This window comes from Budorcas taxicolor, chromosome 6 (genome assembly GCF_023091745.1).
Source record: "Budorcas taxicolor isolate Tak-1 chromosome 6, Takin1.1, whole genome shotgun sequence".
NCBI lineage: Eukaryota > Metazoa > Chordata > Mammalia > Artiodactyla > Bovidae > Budorcas > Budorcas taxicolor.
This window is the reverse complement of record NC_068915.1, coordinates 85,008,436-85,034,662: the sequence shown is the minus strand read 5'-3', so window position 1 is coordinate 85,034,662 and position 26,227 is coordinate 85,008,436. Positions and strand designations below refer to the sequence as shown.

The 26,227-nt window shown below is 38.5% G+C and overlaps 1 protein-coding gene across 1 annotated transcript in view; it reads left to right on the top strand.

Moving 5' to 3' along the window:
- The first annotated feature begins 383 nt into the window (after positions 1 to 383).
- The window catches only part of LOC128049407 (UDP-glucuronosyltransferase 2C1-like), a 41,688-nt gene continuing 15,844 nt past the window's right edge, over positions 384 to 26,227 (top strand). Inside the window, exons 1-5 of the mRNA XM_052641616.1 lie at positions 384 to 1,104; positions 18,824 to 18,972; positions 20,803 to 20,934; positions 22,581 to 22,668; positions 24,536 to 24,755. Coding sequence (XP_052497576.1) covers positions 384 to 1,104; positions 18,824 to 18,972; positions 20,803 to 20,934; positions 22,581 to 22,668; positions 24,536 to 24,755 — 1,310 coding nt within the window. The remainder of the gene's footprint in view (positions 1,105 to 18,823; positions 18,973 to 20,802; positions 20,935 to 22,580; positions 22,669 to 24,535; positions 24,756 to 26,227) is intronic.

Genomic DNA, 26,227 nt, shown 5'->3' with positions numbered 1-26,227 from the left:
TTATCAGTAAAAGAAACACTACAGAGATCTTCCTGTTCAAATGATCATAAAAATAAAACCAGAAAAAAATTCCAGAAAATCTAGCCCTAATAGAATATGCAATCACATAATGTCAGGTTTTCAAATATTACTTAGAAATTATTATGGATTTGTGTTTAAGCCTGAGTAAATATTTCCTCACTCAGTGTATTGTGTTTTTTCAAGTTTTTTTTTTTTTTTTCTCACGTCAAAGCAGTTGCTTTCGATTTTAATCCATAATACAAAGTACACACTTCAAAGTTCAGCTCAACCTACTATAAACTCATTGGAATTGTTAAGGAGAAATCTTTGGATTGTGAGTTTCATGCATTTGGTTTAAGATTTAATTCAAGCAGGAGTTAACCATGAAGACTGTGCAAGGCTTCTGCATCCTTTTCGTGCTGCAGCTATGTCTCCTTGACTCTGGGAGGACGGGCAAAGTTCTTGTATGGCCTGTGGACTTTAGTCACTGGATTAATATACAGGTTATTCTAGAAGAGCTTCACCTTCGTGGGCATGAGATAACTGTCCTGGTACCATCACAAAGTCTTGTGATTGATCATACGAAGATTCCCTATCATGTGGAGATCCTCCAGGTTTCAGTGACTAAAGAAACTTTCATAGAAGAGCTCAGTACCATGCTCTATGAAGAAATTTTTGAACTGCCAAAACTCTCATGGTGGGAAGTGCAAATACAACTGGCAAACCTGGACAAAAAATTTTTATTAACAAGCAAAAGAGTGTGTGACAGTGGTATCACAAACAAGGAGTTACTCAGCAGGCTACAGGCAGCCAAGTTCGATGTCTGTATTGCCGACCCTTTAAGTTTTTGTGGGGAACTTATGGCTGAACTCCTGAATATTCCATTTATATACACTTTTCGGTTTTTCTCTGGGAATGTCATTGAAAGACTGTGTGCTGGGCTTCCTATGCCTTCTTCATATGTTCCTGGTGTCACATCAAGACTGACAGACAAGATGACTTTTATACAGAGGCTGGAGAACTGGTTACTGTATACAGTGAGTGACATAATATATTCATATTATGTATTTCCAGAATGGGATGAATATTACAGCAAGGTTTTAGGTAAGAATAGTATGTATATAATAAATATTCTTATATTCTATAAAGAATGCAAACATTCATCTGACTGTATGAAAACTTACAAATGGTATTTTAGGGTGGCTACACTTTTGAATGTAAAAATTAATAACACTTTTTTTTGTTTTGTTTTGTGTTATATGATTAAATAATGATAACATTCCATCTTCTAGGGAATCTTCCCAACCCAGAGATCGAACCCAGGTCACCTGCATTGCAGGCTGAATCTTTACCATTAGAGTCACCAGGGGAACCCTGATATATATCCAAGAAGGAATATTCTGTATATTTAGGCTTCAGATTTTGGAGTGTCTGGAAAACCCAAATCAGACAGCATGCTTAATTTCCATAACCTTGGCGTACTCTGTGTTCTGCTTCTCCTCTTTCACAACCTGATTTCTTTCTGATTAACCTGTTCTTAAGGCTTTATATTTGTGTTCTATGAAAGAATAGTTAATTGATGACCAGGCTTGCAATGTGGTGAGCATGAAACTAGAAGATAAATAATGTAGTTTGGTTTCATTTGTTCTTGTCTTCAAAAGTGTAAAAACCAAAGAAGATTTTTTTTTTTCCTATAGGACCATGCTTCTAGATTTTTTAACTCACTTCAGTGTTTTGTTCTTCTTCTATTTAAGATTAGAGTTCATTGGAAGTCAACTATTGACTTTTGACCCTGAGCACAAGTTTTTTCTCTATTTTAGCAAGCCCATGTACCCCTTCTATTTTGCTTTTGAATAATTTATTTTTCATTATGTTTATGTGATTATGATAAGGAAATTTTGCATAACAGGTAACTTACCTTTGAAAAAGCAGTACCTTTCATATATTATTTAGTTAGTTTTTTTTGAGGTATTATTAACAAGCAACACTGTATTAGTTTCAGATAGTGACAAAAAATTAGTCAATAGTCAACCTAGGAAAGTATGGAAGATTTCATTTGAGCCAATCTGAGGATTATAACCCTGGAGAAAATCTGTCAGGAAGCTCGGAGGAATGCTCTGCCCATTAGAAGTTAAAGAACTGTCATATAAGTTTTTGAGGGAAGGGGTTATTCTTGAAAGTGTTATCCGTCAGAACATTATATTGCCAGTTTATGTAGTCCTAAAAAGTGAGTAGTGGGTCATTGTGACCCCTTAAAAGATTAAGGAAAGAATGTTAGCTTATAATGAGTTACCTTGCTGGTGCCAGGAGGAAACTACTTTTTTTTGTAGAATAAACTTTCCTGTGTCTTCTGAGGGGATCTAGTTAATGTATAATGCAGAAGCACATTGCACACTAAAACAGGGAGTGCCGGGCAGTGGCTCAACTGATAGAGAATTTTTTATGCATAATTTTGCTTGCCGACTTAAAATAATTTTGTTTCAACAGAGGTATACAACAAAATGATTAGATATTTACACCTGTTGTGAAATAATCACCAAATAACTGTAGATGATATCCATCACTACACATAAATACAAACGTTATTTATTTGAAAACTCGTAATTTCTACTTTTGTTATTTTTGAGATTGGACCCAAATACTGCATTTCACACTCTTTTCTTGACTAAGAAGAACACTCCCATTTCTTCTAAGTGATTCTTGCCCATGGTAGTAGATACAATGGTCATCTGAATTACATTCACCCATTCCAGTTCATTTTAGTTCACTGATTCTTAAAATGTCTATGTTCACCCTTGCTATCTCCTTTTTGATCACTTCCAATTTATGTTGATTTGTGGGCTGAACATTCCCGGTTCCTATGCAATATTCTTCTTACAGCATCAGACTTCACTTCCGTCACCAGTTACATCTAAACCTGGACGTTATTTTTGCTTTCACTCCATCTCTTCATTGTATCTGGAGTTATTTTTCTATTCTTCTCCAGTAGCATATTGGGCATCTACCGACCTAGGGAGTTTGTCTTTCAGTGTCATATCTTTTTGCCTTTTCATACTGTTTGTGGGGTTCTCAAGGCAAGAATACTGAAGTGATGTGGCATTGTCTTCTCCATTGTATCAGGTTTTGCCAGAACTTTCTGCTGTGACCCACTTGTCTTGGGTGGCCCTACACAGCACGGCTCACAGTTTTATTGAGTTAGACAAGGCTGTGGTGCATGTGATCAATTTGGTTAGTTTTCTGTGTTTTTCACTGTGGTTTTCATTCTGTCTGCCCTCTGATGAAAAGGATAAGATTCTGGGGACCAGCCCTGGTGGATCCAGGGTAATTCAAAGTGAAGACAGTGTGGTGAGAAAGATATCTAAATTTAGAGAGAGATAAGGAAAGAGTTTGCAGTTAAGAGAATAGAGGAGAGAAAGAGGCTGTATTCCTTGGTTTACGTAGAAAGCCAATAAAGCCTCAGACAAGAGACTTAGGCCGTCTACATAAGGCCACAGGCACCCGCTTGAATAGAGGAGGGTGCCCCTCCTTGGGTTCCCTCTCGTTTGGGTCTTAGGAGCCCAGGCAAATAAGTAGACACGATGAGCCTCTATGCTCCAGATGGGAATCAGCCAGAAAATAGAGTAAGAAAGAAAAGAAGACATGGGGGAAGCCAGATTTCCGAGAAACAGGTTCATCCTTTATTTTCCAGGAAAGCTTTTATACTTTTTTTGTAAATAGAGATCAAGGGATAATACAAAGTCATGCAGGGTCAGCAGCCCTGACCCTTATTGAGACCAGGTTTTCTCTCTGCATACCTAGCTGTATACACAGGTCTTAGGTGATTTACATCATCTTCTGGCCAGGAGGCCTATTAGCATTTTATGGCCCTTTTCTGATAAGGGTCCGTCAACCAGAAAACTTATTTGCCCTAAAAGTGTTTTTCTTACTAAAGTCTGGTGCCACTCTCAGAAAGCACTAATTAAGGTTACATTCTTACATAGCAAGGACACAACAATTTATAACAAAGAAAGAGGAGTAAAGAAATTTATAACAAAGAGAAAATTCATTAACTCAAAAATCTAGTATTGCTGACATCAAAACTACTATATTCTTTTTCTACACCCGGGTTACATTGATTTTATCCTCCAGGGACCTAAAAGATAAAGGATATGGAGGCCTGGCGGCAGTCATTAACTCAACAATGAAAACCATCCACCAATATAATTCTTAGCTCCTTAAAAAGGGCTCTATATCTTTAAGATTTTTTTTTAATACTAAAATTTTTATTTTTATTTTTTCAAATTCCTTCTTTTTTATTTTTAAATTTTTATTTTTACTTTATTTTGCTTTACAATACTGTATTGGTTTTGCCATACATTGACATGAATCAGCCACAGGTGTACATGAGTTCCCAATCCTGAACCCCCCTCCCACCTGCCACCCCATATTACCTCTCTGGATCATCCCCATGCACTAGCCCCAAGCATCCTGTATCCTGTATCGAACATAGACTGACGATTCATTTCTTACATGATAGTATACCTGTTACAATGCCATTCTCCCAAATCATCCCACCCTCTCCCTCTCCCCCAGAGTCCGAAAGTCCATTCTTTACATCTGTGTCTCTTTTGCTGTCTCTCATACAGGGTTATCATTACCATCTTTCTACATTCCATATATATGTGTTAGTATGCTGTATTGGTGTTTTTCTTTCTGGCTTACTTCACTCTGTACAATAGGCTCCAGTTTCATCCACCTCATTAGAACTGATTCAAATGTATTCATTTTAATGGCTGAGTAATACTCCATTGTGTATATATACCATGGCTTTCTTATCCATTCATCTGCTGATGGACATCTAGGTTGTTTCCATGTCCTGGCTATTATAAACAGTGCTGCGATGAACATTGGGGTACACGTGTCTCTTTCAATTCTGGTTTCCTTGGTGTGTATGCCCAGCAGTGTTATTGCTGGGTCATAAGGCAGTTCTATTTGTAATTTTTTAAGGAATCTCCACACTGTTCTCCATACTGGCTGTACTAGTTTACATTTCCACCAACAGAGTAAGAAGGTTCCCTTTTCTCCACACCCTCTCCAGCATTTATTGCTTGTAGACTTTTGGATCGCAGCCATTCTTACTGGCATGAGATGGTACCTCATTGTGGTTTTGATTTGCATTTCTCTGACAATGAGTGATGTTGAGCATCTTTTTATGTGTTTGTTAGTCATCCGTATGTCTTCTTGGGAGAAATGTCTAGTTCTTTGGCCCATTTTTTGATTGGGTCGTTTATTTTTCTGGAGTTGAGCTGCATAAGTTGCTTGTATATTTTTGAGATTAGTTGTTTGTTAGTTGTTTCATTTGCTATTATTTTCTCCCATTTAGAAAGCTGTCTTTTCACCTTGCTTATAGTTTCCTTTGTTGTGCAGAAGCTTTTAATTTTAATTAGATCCCATTTATTTATTTTTGCTTTTATTTCCAGTTCTGGGAGGTGGATCATAGAGGATCCTGCTGTGATTTATGTCGGAGAGTGTTTTGCCTATGTTCTCCTCTAGGTGTTTTATAGTTTTTGGTCTTACATTTAGATCTTTAATCCATTTTGAGTTTATTTTTGTGTATGGTGTTAGAAAGTGATCTAGTTTCATTCTTTTACAAGTGGTTGACCAGTTTTCCCAGCACCACTTGTTAAAGAGATTGTCTTTACTCCATTCTATATTCTTGCCTCCTTTGTTGAAGATAAGGTATCCATAGGTGTGTGGATTTATCTCTGGGCTTTCTATTTCATTCCATTGATCTATATTTCTGTCTTTGTGCCAGTACCATACTGTCTTGATGACATTTTTAAGATTTTTTTTAAGCTTTGTGCCTCTTCCAGTTGGGGGGCTGTAAACAATCACATGCGTAGTTGTAAAAATCCGGGTAAACCTGTCAGGCAAGTTAGAGAGCCATCAGAGGGGTTTGAGCTGAGACACTCCTTTTATATGCAGGAGACTATTAACTGGAGCCCTAAGTTAACTTTTTCCAAAGAAAGGTGGTCGGAGATAGCCCCTGTTAATGTCTGACATGTTGGTGAAAGTAATAAATTAATAAGACAGACAGATTCTTGGTTTGGGGTAGATGCTAGAGAAGGCCCAGGGGGGGTTTCCTCAAGGCTTGATCTCACCTTTGCCTATCAGGCCTCTTCCTCATGACCTTTGCCACAGGTGGGATTCCCCATGCTGGCTCTCAGCAATAAGAGGCTTATACAAGTTTCCTAATGGTTGAGCCTGTTGTGGGGGAAGCAGTTCTGTTCTGATTGGCAGGGCCATGCTCAGTGAACCTTTAATCCAATTTTCTGCTGATGGGCAGGGCTGGGTTCCTTCCCTGTTGTTTACCTTGAGGCCAAACTTTCAACACATACCTCTATCAGAGACTCCTGGACATTCAAAGGCAAGTCTGGCTCGGTCTCCCACAGCCTCCAAAGTCAAATTCCCTGCGGGTTCTCAGTTACATTGCCAGATTCCCGGATTGGAAAATCTGTCCTAAGAAAATCTGAACTTTTTTTAACAGCGTGGGAAAATCTTTAGTATAATTTCTTGCAGTTTGTTGATCATCTGCTCAGCCACTTTATGGTGGGGCTATTGGTGACCTCCACCATGAGTCTCAGGCCACAAATTGGGTAATCCAGGCCTGCTGCAGTTAGAGTCCCTGTTCCTGCAGCAGGACACTGCTGACCCATACCTCTGCGGGAGACACTCAAACAATCAAAGGTAGGTCTCACTCAGTCTCTGTGGGACGTCTGGGTCTTGGTGTACACAAGAGTTTGTTTGAGTCCTCCAAGCATCTCTGGTGAGTATGAGGTTTGTTCTAAAAACAATTTTGCCCCTCCTACCAGCTTATTGGGGCTTCTCCTTTGCTGTTGGAATTGGGATTTTTTTTTTTTTTTAATTGTTTTTGGTGGAATCCAACATTCTGTCCATGGTTGTAAAGCAGCTAGTTGCAACTTTGGAGTTCACACAGAAGAAGATGAGCACATGACCTTTTAGTCTGCCATCTTGTTTGTTGATGTCCTTTTCATCATAAGGGACGGACAGGCAAAAACAGGAAGTCAAGAGACAGCTGGAGAAACAGGCAAATTGGCTATGGAGTACAAAATGAAGTGGGGCAAAGGCTAACAGGGTTTTGTCAAGAGAAGGCAATGGTCATAGCAAACACCCTCTTCAACAGCACAAGAGAAGTCTCTAGACATGGACATCACCAGATGGTCAAAACCAAAATCTGATTGATTATATTCCTTAGAGTAGAAGATGGAGAAGAACTATACAGATAGCAAAAACAAGACTGGGAGTTGATTCTGGCTCAGATCATGAACTCCTTATTACTCAATTCAGACTTTAATTGAAGAAAGTAGGGAAAGCCACTGGGCCATTCAGGTATGACCTAAATCAAATCTAGTGTGAGTATACAGTAGAAATGACAAATAGATTTAAGGGATGAGATCTGATAGATAGAGTGCCTGAAGAACTAAGGATGGAGGTTCATGACATTGTACAGGAAGCAGTGATCAAGACTATCTCCAAGAAAAAGAAATGAGAAAGGCTAAACATCTGAGGAATCCTCACAATTAGCTGACAAAAGAAGAGAAGCTAAAGGCAAAGGAGAAAAGGAAAGATATATCCATCTGAATGCAGAGTTCCAAAGAATAGCAAAGAGAGATAAGAAAACTTTCCTAAGTGAACAGTGCAAAGAAATAGAGGAAGATAATACAATAGGAAAGACTAAAGATCTCTTCAAGAAAATTAAAGATACCAAGGAAATACATCATGCAAAGATGGGCACAACAAAGGACAGAAACGGTATGGACCTAACAGAAGCAGAAGATAATAAGAAGAGGTGGCAAGAATACACAGAGGACTGCATAAAAAAGATCCTCATGACCCAGATAACCATGATGGTGTATTAACGCACATAGAGCCAGACATCCTGGAGTCTGAAGTTAAGTGGGCCTTAGGAAGCATCACTATGAACAAAGCTAGTGGAGGTGATGGAATTCCAGCTGAACTATTTCAAGTCCGAAAAGGTGATGCTGTGAAAGTGCCACACTCAATATGCCAACAAATTTGGCAAAATCAGCATGGCAACAGGACTCAAAAAGATCAGTTTTCACTCCATTCCCAAAGAAAGGCAATGCCAAAGAATGCTCAAACTACTGCACAATTGCACTCATCTCACATGCTAGCAAAGTAATGCTGAATATTCTCAAAGCCAGGCTGCAACACTGCGGATATTCAAGCTGGATTTAGAAAAGGCCAAAGAACCAGAGATCAAATCGCCATCATCTGTTGCATCATAGAAAAATTGAGAGCTCCAGAAAAACATCTAGTACCACTTTATTGAAACATCAAAAACTTTGACTGTGTGGATTACAAAATAATGCAAAAATTCTTCAAGAGATGGGAATACCAGACTACTTTACCTGACTCCTGCAAAGCTTATATGGAGTTCAAAAGGAATAGTCAGAAATGGAAATGGAACAACAAACTGGTTCCAAATAGGGAAAGGAGTACATCAAGGTTGTATATCCTCTCCCTGCTTATTTAAATTATATGCAGAGTACATCATGAAAAATGCCAGGATTGATGAAGCACAAACTGGAATCTAGATTGCCAAGAGAAATACAAAAAACCTCAGATATGCAAATGACACCACCCTTATGGCAGAAAGTCAAGAGGAACAACAGAGACACTTGATGAAGGTGAAAAAGGAGAGTGAAAAATTGGTTTAACACAACATTCAAAAAATGAAGATCATGGCATCTGGCCCATCACTTAATGGAAAAAGATGGGGAAAACAATGGAAACAGTGAGAGACTTTGTTTTCTTGGGCTCCAAAATCACTGCAGATAATGATTGCAGCCATGAAATTAAAAGACCCTTACACTTTGGAAGAAAAGCTATGACAAAACTAGACAGCATATTAAAAAGCAGAGACATTATTTAAGTAACAAATGTCCATATAATCAAAGCCATGGTTTGACCAGTAGTTTTATATTGATTCAACAGTTGGACCATAAAGAAGGCTGATCACAGAAGAATTGATCCTTTTGAACTGTGGTGTTGGAAAAACATCTTGAGGGTCCCTTAGACTGCAAGGAGATCAAACCAGTCAATCCTAAAGGAAATCAATCCTGAGTATTCATTGGAAGGACTGATGCTAAAGCTGAAGCTCCAATATTTTGGCTACCTGATGTGAAGAACAGACTTACTAGTAAAGATCCTGATGCTGGGCAAGATTTAAGGCAAGAGGAAATGGGGATGACAGAGGATCAGCTATTTGGATGGAACTACCATCTCAGTGAACGTGAGTTTTTTCAGGCTCCGGGAGGTGGTGAAGAATAGGAAAGCCTGGATTGCTGTAGTTGATGGCGCCACGAAATGTAGGACATGAATGAATGACTGAACAAGAACAATAACCACACCTACACAGACAAAGGGTTTGCAAATGTTGTTGTTGTTGTTGTTGTTTTTCTATTTTCATAGGCTGCCTTCTTGTTTTGTTGATCATTTCTTTTACTGTGCAGTGTGCAGCGGCCACTATTTGGAAGTAGTTCACCTAGTTCATTTTTTTATTTTGTTACTTATACTTTCAGTTCAGTTCAGTAGCTCAGTCATGTCTAATTCCTTGAAACCCTATGGATAGCAGCATGCCAGGCTTCCCTGTACATCACCAATTCCCTTAGCCTACTCAAACTCACATCCATAGAGTCGGTGATGCCATCCAACCATCTTATCCTCTGTCATCCACTTCTTCTCCTGCCTTCAGTCTTGCCCAGCATCAGGTTCATTTCCAGTGAGTCAGTTCTTTGCATCAGGTGGCCAACGTATTGGAGCTTCAGCTTCAGCATCACTTCTTCCAATGAATATTCAGGACTGATTTCGTTTAGGAATGACGGGTTTGATCTCCTTGCAATCCAAGGTACGCTCAAGAGTTTGTTCCAACAGCACAGTTCAAAATTATCCATTCTTCAGTGCTCAGTTTTCTTTATAGTCCAAATCCATTCATACCTGACTACTGGAAAAACCATAGCTTTGATTAGATGGCCCTTTATCAGAAAAGTAATGTCTCTGGACTTTAATATGCTGTCTAGGTTGTTCATAGCTTTTCTTCCAATGAGCAAGCATCTTTTAACATCATTTCTGCAATCATTATCTACAGTGATTTAGGTGCCCCCCAAAATAAAGTCTCTCAGTGTTTCCATTGTTTCACCATCAATTTGCCATTAAGTCATAGGACTAGGTGCTATGATCCTCATTCTTTGAATATTGAGTTTTAAGACAACTTTTTCACTCTCCTCATTCACTTTCATCAAGAGGCTCCTTAGTTACTGTTGGCTTTCTGCCAGGATGGTCGTGTCATCTGCATATCTGAAGTTATTGATATATGTCCCTGCCATCTTCATTCCAGCTTGTGCTTCATCTATCCTGGCATTTCTCAAGATGTACTCTGCATATAAGTTAAATAAGCAGGGTGACAGTATACAAGTTTGACATACTCTTTTCCCTATTTGGAACAAGTCTGTCATTCCATATCCAGTTCTAATTGTTGCTTCTTGATCTGCACACAGATTTCTCAGGAGGCAAGTATGTTGGTCTGATATTCCCATCTCTTGAAGAATTCTTCCATCATTTTGTAATCCACACAGTCAAGGGCTTTGAGATAGTCAATAAAGCAGAAGTAGATGTAGTAGCAGTAGAAGAGAGTGAAAAAGTTTGTTTAAAACTCAACATTCAGTAAACTAAGATCATGGCATCTAATCCCATCACTTCATGGCAAATAGGAAAACAGTGGAAAAAGTGACAGACTTTAATTTTGGGGGCTTCAAAATCACTACAGGTGGTGACTGCAGCCATGAAATTAAAAGAACGCTTGCTCCTTGAAAGAAAAATTATGACCAACCTAGACAGCTTATTAAAATGCAGAGACATTTCCATGCCAACAAAGGCCCATCTAGTCAAAACTATGGGTTTTCCAGTAGTAATATATGGATATGAGTGTTGGACTCTAAAAAAATCTGAGCACTGAAGAATGCTTTTGATGCTTTTGAACTGTGGTGTTGGAGGACTCTTGAGAGTCCCTTGGACTACATGGAGATCCAATTAGTCCATCTTAAAGGAAATCAGTCTTGAATATTTGTTGGAAGGACTGATGCTCAGGCTGAAACTTCAATACTTTGGTCACATGATGTGAAAAACTGGCTCATTTGAAAAGACCTTGGGCTGGGAAAGACTGAAGGGAGGAGGAGAAGGGGATGACAGAAGATGAGATAGTTGGATGGCATCACCGATTCAATGGACATGAGTTTGAGTATCTCTGCGAGTTGGTGATGGACAGGGAAGGCTGGCATGCTGAAGTCCATGGAGTCACAAAGAGTCAGACATGACTGACTGACTGAACTGAACTGAGCTGGTGCAATATTGTTCTTTACAGCATCAGATTTACTTCAATCACCAGTCACATTTACACCTGGGCATTGTTTTTGCTTTTGGTCCATCACTTCATTCTTTCTTGGGTTATTTCTCCACTCTTCTCCAGTAGCATATTGGGCACCTACCGGACTGAAGTATTCATCTTTCAGTGTCATATCTTTTTGCCTTTTCATATTGCTCATGGCGTTCTCAAGGAAAGGATATTTATGTGGTTTGCCATTCTCTTCTTCAGTGGACTACATTTTGTCAGAACTTTCCATCATGACCGCTCCGTCTGTGCAGCCCTAAATGTCATGGCTCACAGTTTCATTGAGTTAAACGAGGCTGTGGTCCATGTCACTTTTATTTGTTTTGTATGATTGTGGTTTTCATTCTGCCTGCCCTTTGTTGAATAAGGATAAGAGGCTTATGAAGCTTCCTGATGGGAGAGTCTTGGATTACCATGATATTGAATGGTTTTCCTTGGAAACGAACAGAGATCATTCTGTTGTTTTTGAGACTGCATTAATCTCAAATTGATGGTTGGATGGCATCATTGACTCAGTGGACATGGGTCTGGGTGGACTCTGTGAGTTGGTGATGGACAGGGAGGCCTGGTGTGCTGCGGTTCATGGGGTCGCAAAGAATCAGGAATGACTGAGCGAGTGAACTGAACTGAAATGATGGGAGAGCCTAATTGTGGGGGAAACTGGGTCTTGTTCTTATGTGCGGGGCCATACTCTATAATCCAATTTTCTCCTGATGGGTGGGGCTGTGTTCAATTTAGTTCAGCTCAGTCTCTCAGTCGTGTCTGACTCTTTGCGACCCCATGAATCACAGCACGCCAGGCCTCCCTGTCCATCACCAACTCCTGTAGTTCACTCAGACTCACATCCATCGAGTCCGTGACGCCATCCAGCCATCTCATCCTGGGTCGTCCCCTTCCCCTCCTGCCCCTGATCCCTCCAAGCATCAGAGTCTTTGCCAATGAGTCAACGCTTCCCATGAGATGACCAAAGTACTGGAGTTTCAGCTTTAGCATCATTCCTTCCAAAGAAATCCCAGGGTTGATCTCCTTCAGAATGGACTCTTTGGATCTCCTTGCAGTCAAAGGGACTCTCAAGAGTCTTCTCCAACACCACAGTTCAAAAGCATCAATTCTTCAGTGCTCAGCTTTCTTCACAGTCCAACTCTCGCATCTATACATGACCACAGGAAAAACCATAGCCTTGACTAGATGGACCTTTGTTGGCAAAGTAATGCCTCTGCTTTTGAATATACTACCTGGGTTGGTCATAACTTTTCTTCCAAGGAGTAAGCATCTTTTAATTTTATGGCTGCAATCACCATCTGCAGTGATTTTGCAGCCCCCAAAAATAAAGTCTGACACTGTTTCCACTGTTTCCCCATCTATTTCCCATGAAGTGATGGGACCAGATGCCATGATCTTCGTTTTCTGGATGTTGAGCTTTAAGCCTACTTTTTCGCTGTTCTCTTTCACTTTCATCAAGAGGCTTTTTAGCTCCTCTTCACTTTCTGCCATAAGGGTGGTGTCATCTGCACATCTGAGGTTATTGATATTTCTCCCGGTAATCTTGATTCCAGCTTGTGCTTCTTCCAGCTCAGCGTTTCTCATGATGTACTCTGCATATAAGTTAAATAAGCAGGGTGACAATATGCAGCCTTGACATACTTCTTTTCCTATTTGGAACCAGTCTGTTGTTCCATGTCCAGTCCTAACTGTTGCTTCCTGATCTGCATACAGATTTCTCAAGAGGCAGATTAGGTGGTCTGGTATTCCCATCTCTTTCAGAATTTTCCACAGTTTATTGTGATCCACACAGTCAAAGGCTTTGGCATAGTCAAAAAAGCAGAAATAGATGTTTTTCTGGAACTCTCTTGCCTTTTCCATGATCCAGCAGATGTTGGCAATTTGGTCTCTGGTTATTCTGCCTTTTCTAAAATCAGCTTGAACATTTGGAGTTTCATGGTTCATGTATTGCTGAAGCCTGACTTGGAGAATTTTGAGCATTACTTTATTAGTGTGTGAGATGAGTGCAATTGTGCAGTAGGTTGAGCATTCTTTGGCATTGCCTTTCTTTGGGATTGGAATGAAAACTGACTTTTCCAGTCCTGTGGCCACTGCTGAGTTTTCCAAATTTGCTGGCCTACTTAGTGCAGCCCTTTCACAGCATCATCTTTCATTTGAAATAGCTCAACTGGAATTCCATCACCTCCACTAGCTTTCTTCGTAGTGATGCTTTCTAAGGCCCACTTGACTTCGCATTCCAGATTATCTGGCTTTAGCTGAGTGATCACACCATCATAATTATCTGGGTCGTGAAGATCTTTTTGTATACTTCTTCTGTATATTCTTGCCTCCTTTTCTTAATATTTTCTTCTATTAGGTTCATACCATTTTTTGGTCTGTATTGAGCCCATCTTTACATTAAATGTTCCCTTGGTATCTCTAATTTTCTTGAAAAGATCTCTAGTCTTTCTCATTATTTTGTTTTTCTCTATTTCTTTCCACGGATCCCCAAGGAAGGCTTTCCTATCTCTATTTGCTATTCTTTGGAACTCTGCATTCAGATAGATATATCTTTCTTTTTCTCTCTGTCTCTGTCTCTCTCTCTCTCTCTTTTTTTTTTTTTGCTTCTCTTCTTTTCACAGCTATTTTTAAGGCCTCCTCAGACTACCATTTTGCTTTTTGCATTTCTTTTCTTGGTGATGGTCTTGATCCTTGTCTCCTGTACAATGTCAGGAACCTCTAAGCATAGTTCATCAGGCACTCTGTCTATCAGATTTAATCCCTTGAACCTATTTCTCACTTCCAGTGTATAGTAAGGGATTTGATTTAGGTCATACCTGAATGATCTAGTGGCTTTCCCTACTTTCTTCAATTTATCTGAATTTGGCCATAAGGAGTTCATGATCTTAGTCACAGTCAGCTTCCAGTCTTGTTTTTGCTGACTGTATAGGGCTTCTCCATCTTTCACTACAGAGTATAATAAATCTGATTTTGGTTTTGACCATCTGGTGTTATGCATGTGTAGAGTCTTTCCTTGTGTTGTTGGAAGAGGGTGTTTTCTATGAACAGTGCATTCTCTTGGCAGAACTCTATTACCCTTTGCCCTGCTTAATTCTGTACTCCAATGCCAAACTTGCCTGTTACTCCAGGTATTTCTTGACCTCCTGCTTTTGCATTCCAGTCCCCTATAATGAAAAGAACATCTTTTTTGGGTGTTAGCTCTTGAAGGTCTTGTAGGTCATCATAGAACCATTCAAATTCATCTTCCTCAGCATTGTCAGTCAGTCAGTTCAGTCACAGTTGTATCAGACTCTTTGCCACCCCATGGCCTACAGCATGCCGGGTCTCCCTGTCCATCACCAACTCCCAGAGTTCACTCAAACTCATGTCCATTGAGTTGGCAATGCCATCCAACCATCTCATCCTCTGTCATCCCGTTCTCCTCTCACCTGTAATCTTTCCTAGCATCAGGGTCTTTTCAAATGAGTCAGCGCTTCACATCAGGTGCCAAAATCTTTAACATTACTGGTCGTCAAACCCATGCCTCCACTGGAGACTCCTCAACATTTATAGGCAAGTCTGACTCAGTCTCTTGTGGGGACATTACTCATTTCTTCCGGTTGCTGGTGTTGCAAGATTGTTTTTTGTGCTCTCCAAGTGTCTGTTTCTCCAATCCTGTGGAAGAACATTATAGAAAGTTATATAATGATGTCTCACTAACCTCCAAAGTTATATTCCCTGGGGGTTCTCATCTGCTCACCAGCTCTATGGTGGGGCTAATGGTGACCTCCTCCAAGAGGGCTTACGCCACATGGTGCATGACACAGGTCTGCTGCAGTCATAGCCCCTGTCACTACGGCAGGCCACTGCTGACCTATACCTCAATCAAGGGCAAGAGACAATCAAGGGCAGTTCTGGCTCAGTTTCATTGGGACCTCTGGGTCTTGGTGTGCACAAGATTTTGTTTGAGCCCTCCAAGCATTTCTGGTGAGTATGGCATTTGATTCTAACTGCAATTTCCCCCCTTCTACTGTCTTGTTGGGGCTTCTCCTTTGCCTTTGGACCTGGGGTATCTTCTTTTTGGGGGGAATCCAACCTTCTCTTGTCAATGGTTGTTTAGCAGCTAGTTGCAATTTTAGAGTTCACACAGAGAAGATGAGTGCACATCCTTCTACTTCACTATCTTAATATCAAGATACAGTCCTGGAATTCTCCAGGACAGAATATTGGAGTGGGTAGCCTTTCCCTTCTCCAGAGGATCTTCCTAACCCAGGGATCAAACCCAGGTCTCCCACATTATAAGCAGATTCTTTACCAGCTGAGCCACCAGGGAAGCCCACTTATACTTTAGGTATCATATCGAAATTCACTGACACTATGAATGTCAAGAATTATTTCCCTTTGTTTTCTTTGAGTAATTTTATGGTTTTAGGTCTTATATTTAATAAATACTTGGTAAATAGAAGAAACACATTTCTTTTTATTCTCGTCAGTGCTAAAATGCTATAAGTTATGGATATAATTTGGCTATTCAGAATTTAAAATTTTCATTATATTATATATTCAGTTCACTTCAGTTCAGTTCAGTTGCTCAGTCGTGTCCGACGTTTTGCGACCCCATGAATCACAGCATGCCAGGCCTCCCTGTCCATCACCATCTCCCGGAGTTCACTCAGACTCACGTCCATCGAGTCCGTGATGCCATCCAGCCATCTCATCCTTGGTCGTCCCCTTCTCCTCCTGCCCCCAATCCCTCCCAGCATCAGAGTCTTTTCCAATGAGTCAACTCTTCGCATGAGGTGGCCAAAGTACTGGAGTTTCAGCTTTAGCATCATTCCCTCCAAAGAAATCCCACGGCTGATCTCCTTCAGAATGGACTGGTTGGATCTCCTTGCAGTCCAAGGGACTCTCAAGAGTCTTCTCCAACACCACAGTTCAAAAGCATCAATTCTTTGGTGCTCAGCCTTCTTCACAGTCCAACTCTCACATCCATACATGACCACAGGAAAAACCATAGCCTTGACTAGATGGACCGAAGTCGGGAAAATAATGTCTGTGCTTTTGAATATACTATCTAGGTTGGTCATAAGTTTCCTTCCAAGGTGTTAGTGTCTTTTAATTTCATGGCTGCAGTCACCATCTGCAGTGATTTTGGAGCCCAAAAAGACAAAGTCTGACACTGTTTCCACTGTTTCCCCATCTATTTCTCATGAAGTGATGGGGCTGGATGCCATGATATTCGTTTTCTGAATGTTGAGCTTTAAGCCTACTTTTTCGCTGTTCTCTTTCACTTTCATCAAGAGGCTATTTAGTTCCTCTTCACTTTCTGCCATAAGGGTGGAGTCATCTGCATATCTGAGGTTATTGATATTTCTCCCGGCAATCTTGATTCCAGCTTGTGTTTCTTCCAGTCCAGCGTTTCTCATGATGTACTCTGCATAGAAGTTAAATAAGCAGGGTGACAATATACAGCCTTGACGTACTTCTTTTCCTATTTGGAACCAGTCTGTTGTTCCATGTCCAGTTCTAACTGTTGCTTCCTGACCTGCATACAGATTTCTCAATAGGCAGGTTAGGTGGTCTGGTATTCCCATCACTTTCACACTTTTCCACAGTTTATTGTGATCCAGACAGTCAAGGCTTTGGCATAGTCAATAAAGCAGAAATAGATGTTTTTCTGGAACTCTCTTGCTTTTTCCATGATCCAGCGGATGTTGGCAATTTGATCTCTGGTTCCTCTGCCTTTTGTAAAACCAGCTTGAACATCAGGGAGTTCACAGTTCACATTGCTGAAGCCTGGCTTGGTTGCAATGCATAATTAGGAAAATTTATCTATAAAATTATAAATATATTAATTAATATACATTTATACATATAAAATATATAAACATATAATAAATATATGCATGAATATAAATTTATGTATAAAATATGAATTAATAAATAATTTATAAAATTATTCGTTAAAGCATGTCATAGTTAAGTTCAAATAATTTATGAGAAAATAACCAAGAATCACAGCATTCATTTTAATAACTTGATATAGTCTCTATAAAACTTTCAGGAGATAAAAGAATTTTAGGATAAGAATAGTAGGTTAGAGAAAACAATGGTCAAAAAATACCATAGAGAGCAATAGAATCATGATTTGGGAGATGGTATTTTCTACCAGACAGACATATAACAATTAACAATTAACTTCAAAGTATATTATCTCAAAAGTTCAGAGTAAATTAAAAAATAAACGACAAAGTAAAACCTATGTACATTTTCCTAAAGATATGTGTGGAGTATGAAAGTGGATATTGCAATTACCAGAATAAAACCGCTCATTTACTGAGATTTGCCTTGATTTGTTATGCAGATACATCTTCCTAGGAGTTCAAAATCCCTTATATTCTCTAATCAAAACTTTAGCACACTTAGAACATCACAGAAAATATTCAAAAAGCCATGTAGTGAGAAACTACGTGGCTATGGTTTCCTCTTATCAGTGACATGAAGCACGTATTTCTAAAGTACATATTTCTACACCAAAACTCTGGGTAAGATTAGCTATAAAATAGAAATTATTTCACCACTAGATTATTATGCAGTGCAATATTTTCACCAAAGAGGACAAAATCTTGTAAAATAGGAAATTTCATTTACTATAGCAAAGGAGACAATCATTTTAAGAATTGTATTAAAAGTACTCAGGATGTAATTAGTTGTGACAACACACTTGAAAAATAATAGAAAAAAAAATGAGTAAAACGCAAGTTGTTTTTCAACATAATCAGAGGCTTTTGGAGCAATGAGGATGAGATAAATTGGAATTCCAGAAAAAAAGGTGCGACTCTACCACAGAAGGCTGAGAATCACTACCTAAGTTTCTTGTACTTACAGGAGCACCTGAGTGGGCTCAGGGTTAGATCAAGATGAAATACTCCATTGACAGAGAGAAAGCAACAGGCTTTTGGCTTGCTCCATACTTAAATCTGTGTTTGAAAGTGAAAGTCGCTCAGTCCTCTTGGATTCTTTGTGACCCCTTGGACTATACAAGTCCATGGAGTTCTCCAGGCCAGAATACTGGAGTGGGTAGCTTTTTCCTTCTCAAGGGGATGTTCCCAACCCAGGGATCGAACCCAGGTCTCTGGCATTTCAGGCGGATTCTTTACTAGCTGAATCACAAGGGAAGCCCAAATCTGTGCTTATTTATTCATACTCTGACTATGTGTACTCTTCAGGGTAAAAGGCCAATTGATTTAACCTGGGTTGCATAGGTTCAGTATTGGTCTTTAAGAATTTACTTAGAAAATTAGGTGAAGATATATCTCTCATTTAACATATCAGATTCCTTTCCCTCTATTATCCTTCATTTTTATTCAGGAAAACCTACCACACTATGTGAGATTATGGGGAAAGCTGACATGTGGTTGTTTCGAAGTTACTGGGATTTTGAATTTCCTCAACCTTACTTGCCTAATACTGAATTTGTTGGAGGACTGCACTGCAAGCCTGCAAAGCCCCTACCTAAGGTAATTAAATGTGCTTATTATTGTCTTATATGAATGAAATGTGAAGTGTTAGTCACTCAGTCATATCCAACTCTTTGCGACCCCATGGACTGTAACCCAACAGGCTCTTCTGTCCATGGAATTTTCCAGGTAAGAATACTGGAGTGGAATTGCCATTCCCTTCTCCACAGGATCTTCCCAACCCAACTATGAGTATTTATCTCTTAAAATGATTTCTGGTTTATTGTTAACAATATTTGATCCCCAAACAGAGAAAACAGACATAGAATTTAATGGTCATTATTTTCTTAGACTATACGCTACAGTAAGAAGATGAGTAGCCTTTATTTTGGATTATGTATTATTATCTAAGGAAGTAGTCCTCAAAATTTTCTTTTCTTGTTCAAAGTCCATTAACTATTCATGAAAATGTGTTTTATATAAATTTTAAAATATTTCCTAGTATCTTACAAATACTATGCTATTATTGAACATAAAGATATCATTATATCTCAAGTCAAATCATCTCCCAACATAGTGTAATGGCTAACTTTAAGTGTCAACTTACCTGGCCAGGAAACCAGGTGTTTAGACAAACATTTTTCTAGAACTTACTGAGAGGCTATTTTTAGATGAAATCAACTTTTATAGATGTGGACCTTGATTAAACAAATTACTCTCCATTATGTGGGTAAACCTCATTCAATTAGTTGAAGATGTGACTAGAAAAAAGGACTGAATTATGCCAGTAGTCAACCTTCAGACTTGAACTACAGCAGTGGCTCGTTGAGTCTCCAGCCCAATGTACTGTTCTGCAGATTAAACTTGACATCCTCCATAACCATGTGTGTGAGCTAAGTCGCTTCAGTGTTGTCTGACAGTTTGTGACCTCATATACTGCAATCTGCCAGACTTCTCTGTTCATGGGATTTTCCAGGCAAGATTATTGAAATTAGTTGCCATTTCCTTCTCCAATAACCATGTGAGAAGTCCCTTAATATAAATATCTTCCCTGTCTTTCCATTTCATGCCTCACACACTTTTTTTTTTTTTTGTCATACTTAATTGGCTTAGTTTTGCTAGTATTTAAACAGAGGATGAAAAGATTTATTTCAGTATGATTATATATGTTGTTTTTATTTTCAATTCAAAGCTATATATTTCTCCTACTATATTCCTATCATCCTCAGAGTATGCTTTATAGGTATTTCTGCATTACTTGTCTGGTCAGGAGTTATATGGCTACCTCATTCCTAATTGTATATGAGGAAGCTTATATTAAAAAACAAATATAATCAAAGTAAAAACAAATAGAAATTTAGAAAACAGAGAAAAGTAAATATACCAACATCGTGTCATTGTACTGACCATGATTAAGCAGAAAAAATGAAAACAACCTTATTAGCATCTAAGGCTAAATAAAAATTGCAGCACCAGATCTCTTTAACTTAAAGGTAGAAATTTTCTCTGCCAGCTACTGCTGTGTAGATTTGGACTAATTACTTAACCTTAGGGAGATAGATTTCCCATCTGAAAATGTGTACATATCTCATAAAATCACCATATATCTTAGTTAAATGTTATATGTAAAGAGCTCAGCAAATGGCAAAAGATAACAGGCAGTCAATAATTTGTAAACACAAACACATGCCAAAGACAAACTCATACCTCAAATATGCTTTACTAAATGAGCCTTTAGTAACAATAATTTTTAATTTGCCATCTATTATACACTGAAATCATTAACATATGAAAGTACAGAATTGTTCTAATAAATCAGACACATTGAGAAGAGTGTGACATCTATTATAACTGTAAGCTTTTACATTACAAAGATTGTTTTCTTCATAGGAGCTCGAAGAGTTTGTTCAAAGCTCTGGAGAAGATGGAGTTGTGGTGTTTACTCTGGGGTCAATGATCAAAAACCTCTCAGAAGAAAAGTCTAATATGATTGCATCAGCCCTTGCCCAGATTCCACAGAAGGTCAGATAATTTTTTTTTCAGAGACAACTTTTTTAAAATCCATGAAGTTCATAATAAAAGTATACTTGTAAAATGTAGGAAAGAGTATTGATATTGTTAGTCTCAAGTGAGCTCTAATGAAAGTGTGTAACTGATAAAAGGGGATATTTGATTGCTGTCTTGCTTTAAACCTGGCCTTATTAAGGAAATTCTATTGCATTATTGTCTTTAAATAATAAATGAAAATTAATCATTTGCTACTGTTAAACCATCAGTTAGCTTTGTGCATTAGGTTTTAAAGCATCCATGTAATGTAACACTTTTTGCTATTCTTATATTTCTTTAAATTTGAAGCATATAAACAAGTTGCAAATAACATGAGAGAGAATAAAGGAAAAGATATTCAAAATAATAGGTTTGATTCTCAGAATGTCTTGGGACTATATTTTCTAGTAATTACTGATTTTGAGCATTGTCATAATTGAACCTGGAAATAAGAGCCTAGATTCTAAAAATAATCCTAAATAATGATTCTTCTAATAATGCTAAATAATGAATCCTAAAAATAATCCTAAATGAAATCCTAAATAGTGATTTTTCAACATTTAAAATTTTAACAACACAGTAAAAGATTTAGGAGTATACTTTACAATGTTCCAGCAAACTATAACTTTTTATTGATACCATTCTAGGTTTTAACTGAATGACATCTTTTTTCTCAGTTCAGTTCAGTCGCTCAGTCATGTTCAACTCTTTGTGGCTCCATGGACTGCAGCACGCTAAGCCTCCCTGTCCATCACCAACTCCAATGGGTCAGGAAGATCCCCTGGAGGAGGGCATGGCAACCCACTCCAGTAATCTTACCTAGAGAATCCCCGTGGACAGAGGAGCCTGGCAGGCTGCAGTCCATGGGGTCACAAAGAGTCGGACACAACTGGGCAACTGGATGCCATGCCATACAGTTGATGGTTACACCTTGTGGATGTTTTTAATGCCGCCAAACTCCAGACTTAGAATACTTTAAAATGATAAATATGATTATGAATATTTTACTGTATGATTCTACATTAATGATAAGTATATAAACAATAGTCCAAAAGAGGTAAATAACATCCATCCCCTTGCCTCTGAAATCTTTCTTTCAAAAGACCCCTTTACCAGAGTGGCCTAGTAACACCAGTATGTAGCTCTTTCAGATTCAGATTGTCATTCTTCATGTACATCTTCATCATTTTTCTTCATTGGGTTAAGTTAGAATTAACTCGAAGATGAAAGACTATTGACTAGGATCATTGCAAGCCTTTGAAAACACGGCTGTAGTGTTTATGGTTTAAAAACATTCATTACCTAATCACATATGGACTCAGCTTGCTTGTGCATTACCTGGAGGCATCAAATTTGATTGACGTGAAGTCACTCAGTCATGTCTGACTCTTCTCAGTCCCATAGACTATAGCCTGCCAGGTTCCTCCATCCATGGAGTATTCCAGGCAAGGATACCGGAGTGGATTGCCATTTCCTTCTTCAGGGGATCTTCCTGATCCAAGGATCAAACCCTGGTCTTCAGTATTGTGGAAAAATTCTTTACCATCTGAGTCATCAGGGTAGGTTAACTTCTGATAGGATGTGATTCTAAAATCTTCTGATAAAGACATTTATCTTAATAGGTTCTGTGGAGATATACAGGAAAGAAACCAGAAACACTAGGAGCCAATACCCGGCTATATAAATGGATTCCACAGAATGATCTTCTTGGTAAGACCAAAGAGAAGAAACATAAACAGAGCTGAATGAGGTATAATCTGAGTGATTATTCAATAACAGATATCAACAAATTTGTATTTAAAATAAGGAAAAAAAACTTTAATAAATCTTCACATTGCTTCAGGAGTTTTGAAAGAAAAGTTTATTCATGACACTTGTTAAAGACTGTAAAGCACATTTATTCAAGACCATCACCATAAGTATAGTTATTAGTGCAATGGACTTCTAAAATAAAACAGAGAGACTGGAAACAATTTGTATGCAGAAAGGAAAATGGGGAATTTATCACAAAAGAACATAGTAGAAGTTCATTGGATGGAAAATTGCAGAGTCAACTGACCTAGTAGAATGCTTGCTAAAATTGGGTAATGCAGAGATAGTGGAGCCACAAAATCAAATTATAGTTGAGAAGAGTTCAGAGGAACCTGACTAGACCTTGGTCAAGGATCTTTGTCAAACTCTAACATAAATATTAAATTTATGGCTCTCTCATTTATGATATAATCTCTCCCTCCTCAGGATCAAGGTCAGAGAAAGTATGTTTAGACAAGGTTTCATTAACTTTTGTATAGAATACTGCAACACACTCCTGATTCTCTTCACCAATTTTCTCACATCTCTCTTCTCTATGGAAAAAATAAAATCTGGCAACCATTTTATTTATATTTCATGTATAATAAATGGCTGCATATTAGTATAAATTCAAGTGCAAATCCTATTTTCTTAAACACAGTACACCATGAACTAATGTAGCCTATCTTTCTAGCTTGTTATGCCAACATTCTCATATTGAAACACTGCACATCTCCCCTCCCCTTTCACATCTACAAAAATATTAATTTCTCCAGTCCCTCCCTTCTTTTTTATTGATATATTTTTCCTGCAACAACTTGGCAAATGACAAATACTCTCCACCATATATTCTGCAGGAACCTTCTTGTCTGTGGAATGACTTAATTGCTGGAATCAGTAATTATACTTCAGTTCAGTTCAGTTCAGTCGCTCAGTCATGTCCGACTCTTTGCGATCCCATGAATCGCAGCACGCCAGGCCTCCCTGTCTATCACCATCTCCCGGAGTTCACTCAAACTCATGTCAACGAGTCAGTGATGCCGTCCAACCATCTCATCCTCTGTCGTCCCCTTCTCCTCCTGCCCCCAATCCCTCCCAGCATCAGAGTCTTTTCCAATGAGTCAACTCTTTGCATGAGATGGCCAAAGTACTGGAGTTTCAGCTTTAACATCATTGCTTCCAAAGAAATCCCAGGGCTGATCTCCTTCAGAATGGACTGGTTGGATCTCCTTGCAGGCCAAGGGACTCTCAAGAGTCTTCTCCAACACCACAGTTCAAAAGCATCAATTCTTCAATGCTCAGCTTTCCTCACAGTCCAACTCTCACATCCATACATGACCACTGGAAAAACCATAGCCTTGACTAGATGGACCTTTGTTGGCAAAATAATGTCTCTGCTTTTGAATATGCTATCTAGGTTGGTCATAACTTTCCTTCCAAAGAGTAAACATATTTTAATTTCATGGCTGCAATCACTATCTGCAGTGATTTTGGAGCCCCCCCAAAATGAAGTCTGACACTATTTCCCCTGTTTCCCATCTATTTCCCATGAAGTGATGGGACCTTAGCCTGCAGTAATTAATTGCTGCTTTATTCAGAGCCTATAAGAATGTATATGTGTTCTCATGGCACAGAATTATATACAAGATGTTACCTAATAGAATTTGACTTATGTAAGTGTCATGATTTTCTGTTTCTGACACTCTTATAACTTAGAATAATATATGTGTGTGTGTATATATATATACATATATATAGATATATTTTTTTTTTTTTAAATTTTTAGGTCATCCCAAAACCAGAGCTTTTATCACTCACTGTGGAACCAATGGGATCTATGAAGCTATTTACCACGGGGTCCCTATGGTTGGAATTCCTTTGTTTGGTGACCAGCATGATAATCTTGCTCGTATGAAAGCCAAAGGAGCAGCTGTTGCACTAGACTTGCAAAGATTGACAAGTGCAGATCTACTTAATGCATTGAAAGCAGTTATTAACAACCCTTCGTGAGTAGATAATATATTCTTTTCTAACAATCATTTTGTTTTTGAAGGAATAATCGGTTTTATATAATTTTAAATTGACAAATTTTGCATAATTTAGAGTACGCCTAATATCACATAAGATTATTTTATACTTCCTAAATTTTGTGAAGGTATTTTGCCACCTACCACTACTTGGTGATAAATTATAACCTCAAAGAATTACTACATTTATTTAAAGAAAATGATCTATTGTTAAAAATATATGAATTTTTAAATTAATAATGGTACTTATTAGTTTTTAAAAATTCCAGATATTATCACTATAAGAATTTAGGGAATACAATGAAAAACCACTCAGCTTTCCTCATGTCAGTTCAGTTCAGTTCAGTTGTTTAGTCATGTCTGACTATTTGCGACCCCATGGACTGCAGCACACTAGGCTTCCCTGTCCAATATCAACTCTCGGAGCTTGCTCAAACTCATGTCCATTGAATCAGTGATGCCATCCTTTGTTGTCCTCTTTTCCTCAACCTTCAGTTTTTCCCAGCATCAGGGTCTTTTCCAATGAGTCAGTTTTTCACATCAGGTGACCAAAGTATTGGAGTTTCAGCTTCAGCATCAAGTCCTTCCAATGAATATTCAGGACTGATTTCCTTTAGGATGGATTAGTTGGATTTCCTTGCACTCCAAGGGATTCTAAAGAGTTTTCTCAAACACTACAGTTCAAAAGCATCAATTCTTCGGCGCTCAGCTTTCTTTATAATCCAACTCTCACATCCATACATGACCACTGGAAAAACCATAGCCTTGACTAGATGGACTTTTGTTGACAGAGTGATGTCTCTGCTTTTTAATTGCTGTCTAGGTTGGTCATAGCTTTTCTTCCAAGGAGCAAGTGTCTTTTAACTTCATGGCTGCAGTCATGATCTGCATAGTTATAACCATTACCAGTTTGAAAACTTACTTCTGCTAATTTATAAATAGGAGGAAGATCCCAGCCTCCTTGTTCCCTGACAGAGAATAAAAACTGGACACTATCCATGAGCAAAATCATCTCTGGGGTGTCCTAAAGGCCATGTAAGAAGTTTTAGCAACACAGTAGAATAAAAAATCTGAGATAAATCACCCAAGAACAAAATGATGGTAGCTTTATTTTACCAGCATCATCCCCAAGCCAGCATTACTCATCACCAAGATAGAACTTTCAGCTAGAAAGAGTTTCTTGGCAGAAAAAGAAGAATGGATTGAATGACTAATTTCTAAGTCCTTCTGGGGCATAGAAATTGAAAAATAAATTCTAAATTTGTGTAAAGTCACAAGAGATCTCAAACAGCCAAAACAGTCCCAACAAATAATGACATTGGAGACATCCCACTTGTTATTTAAAGCTGTACTACAAAGTTATAGCAATTTTAAACAGATGATATTGTCAGAAAAATAGACATACAGACCAATGAACAGGATTGAGAGCCTTGATACAAACTCTTATATGT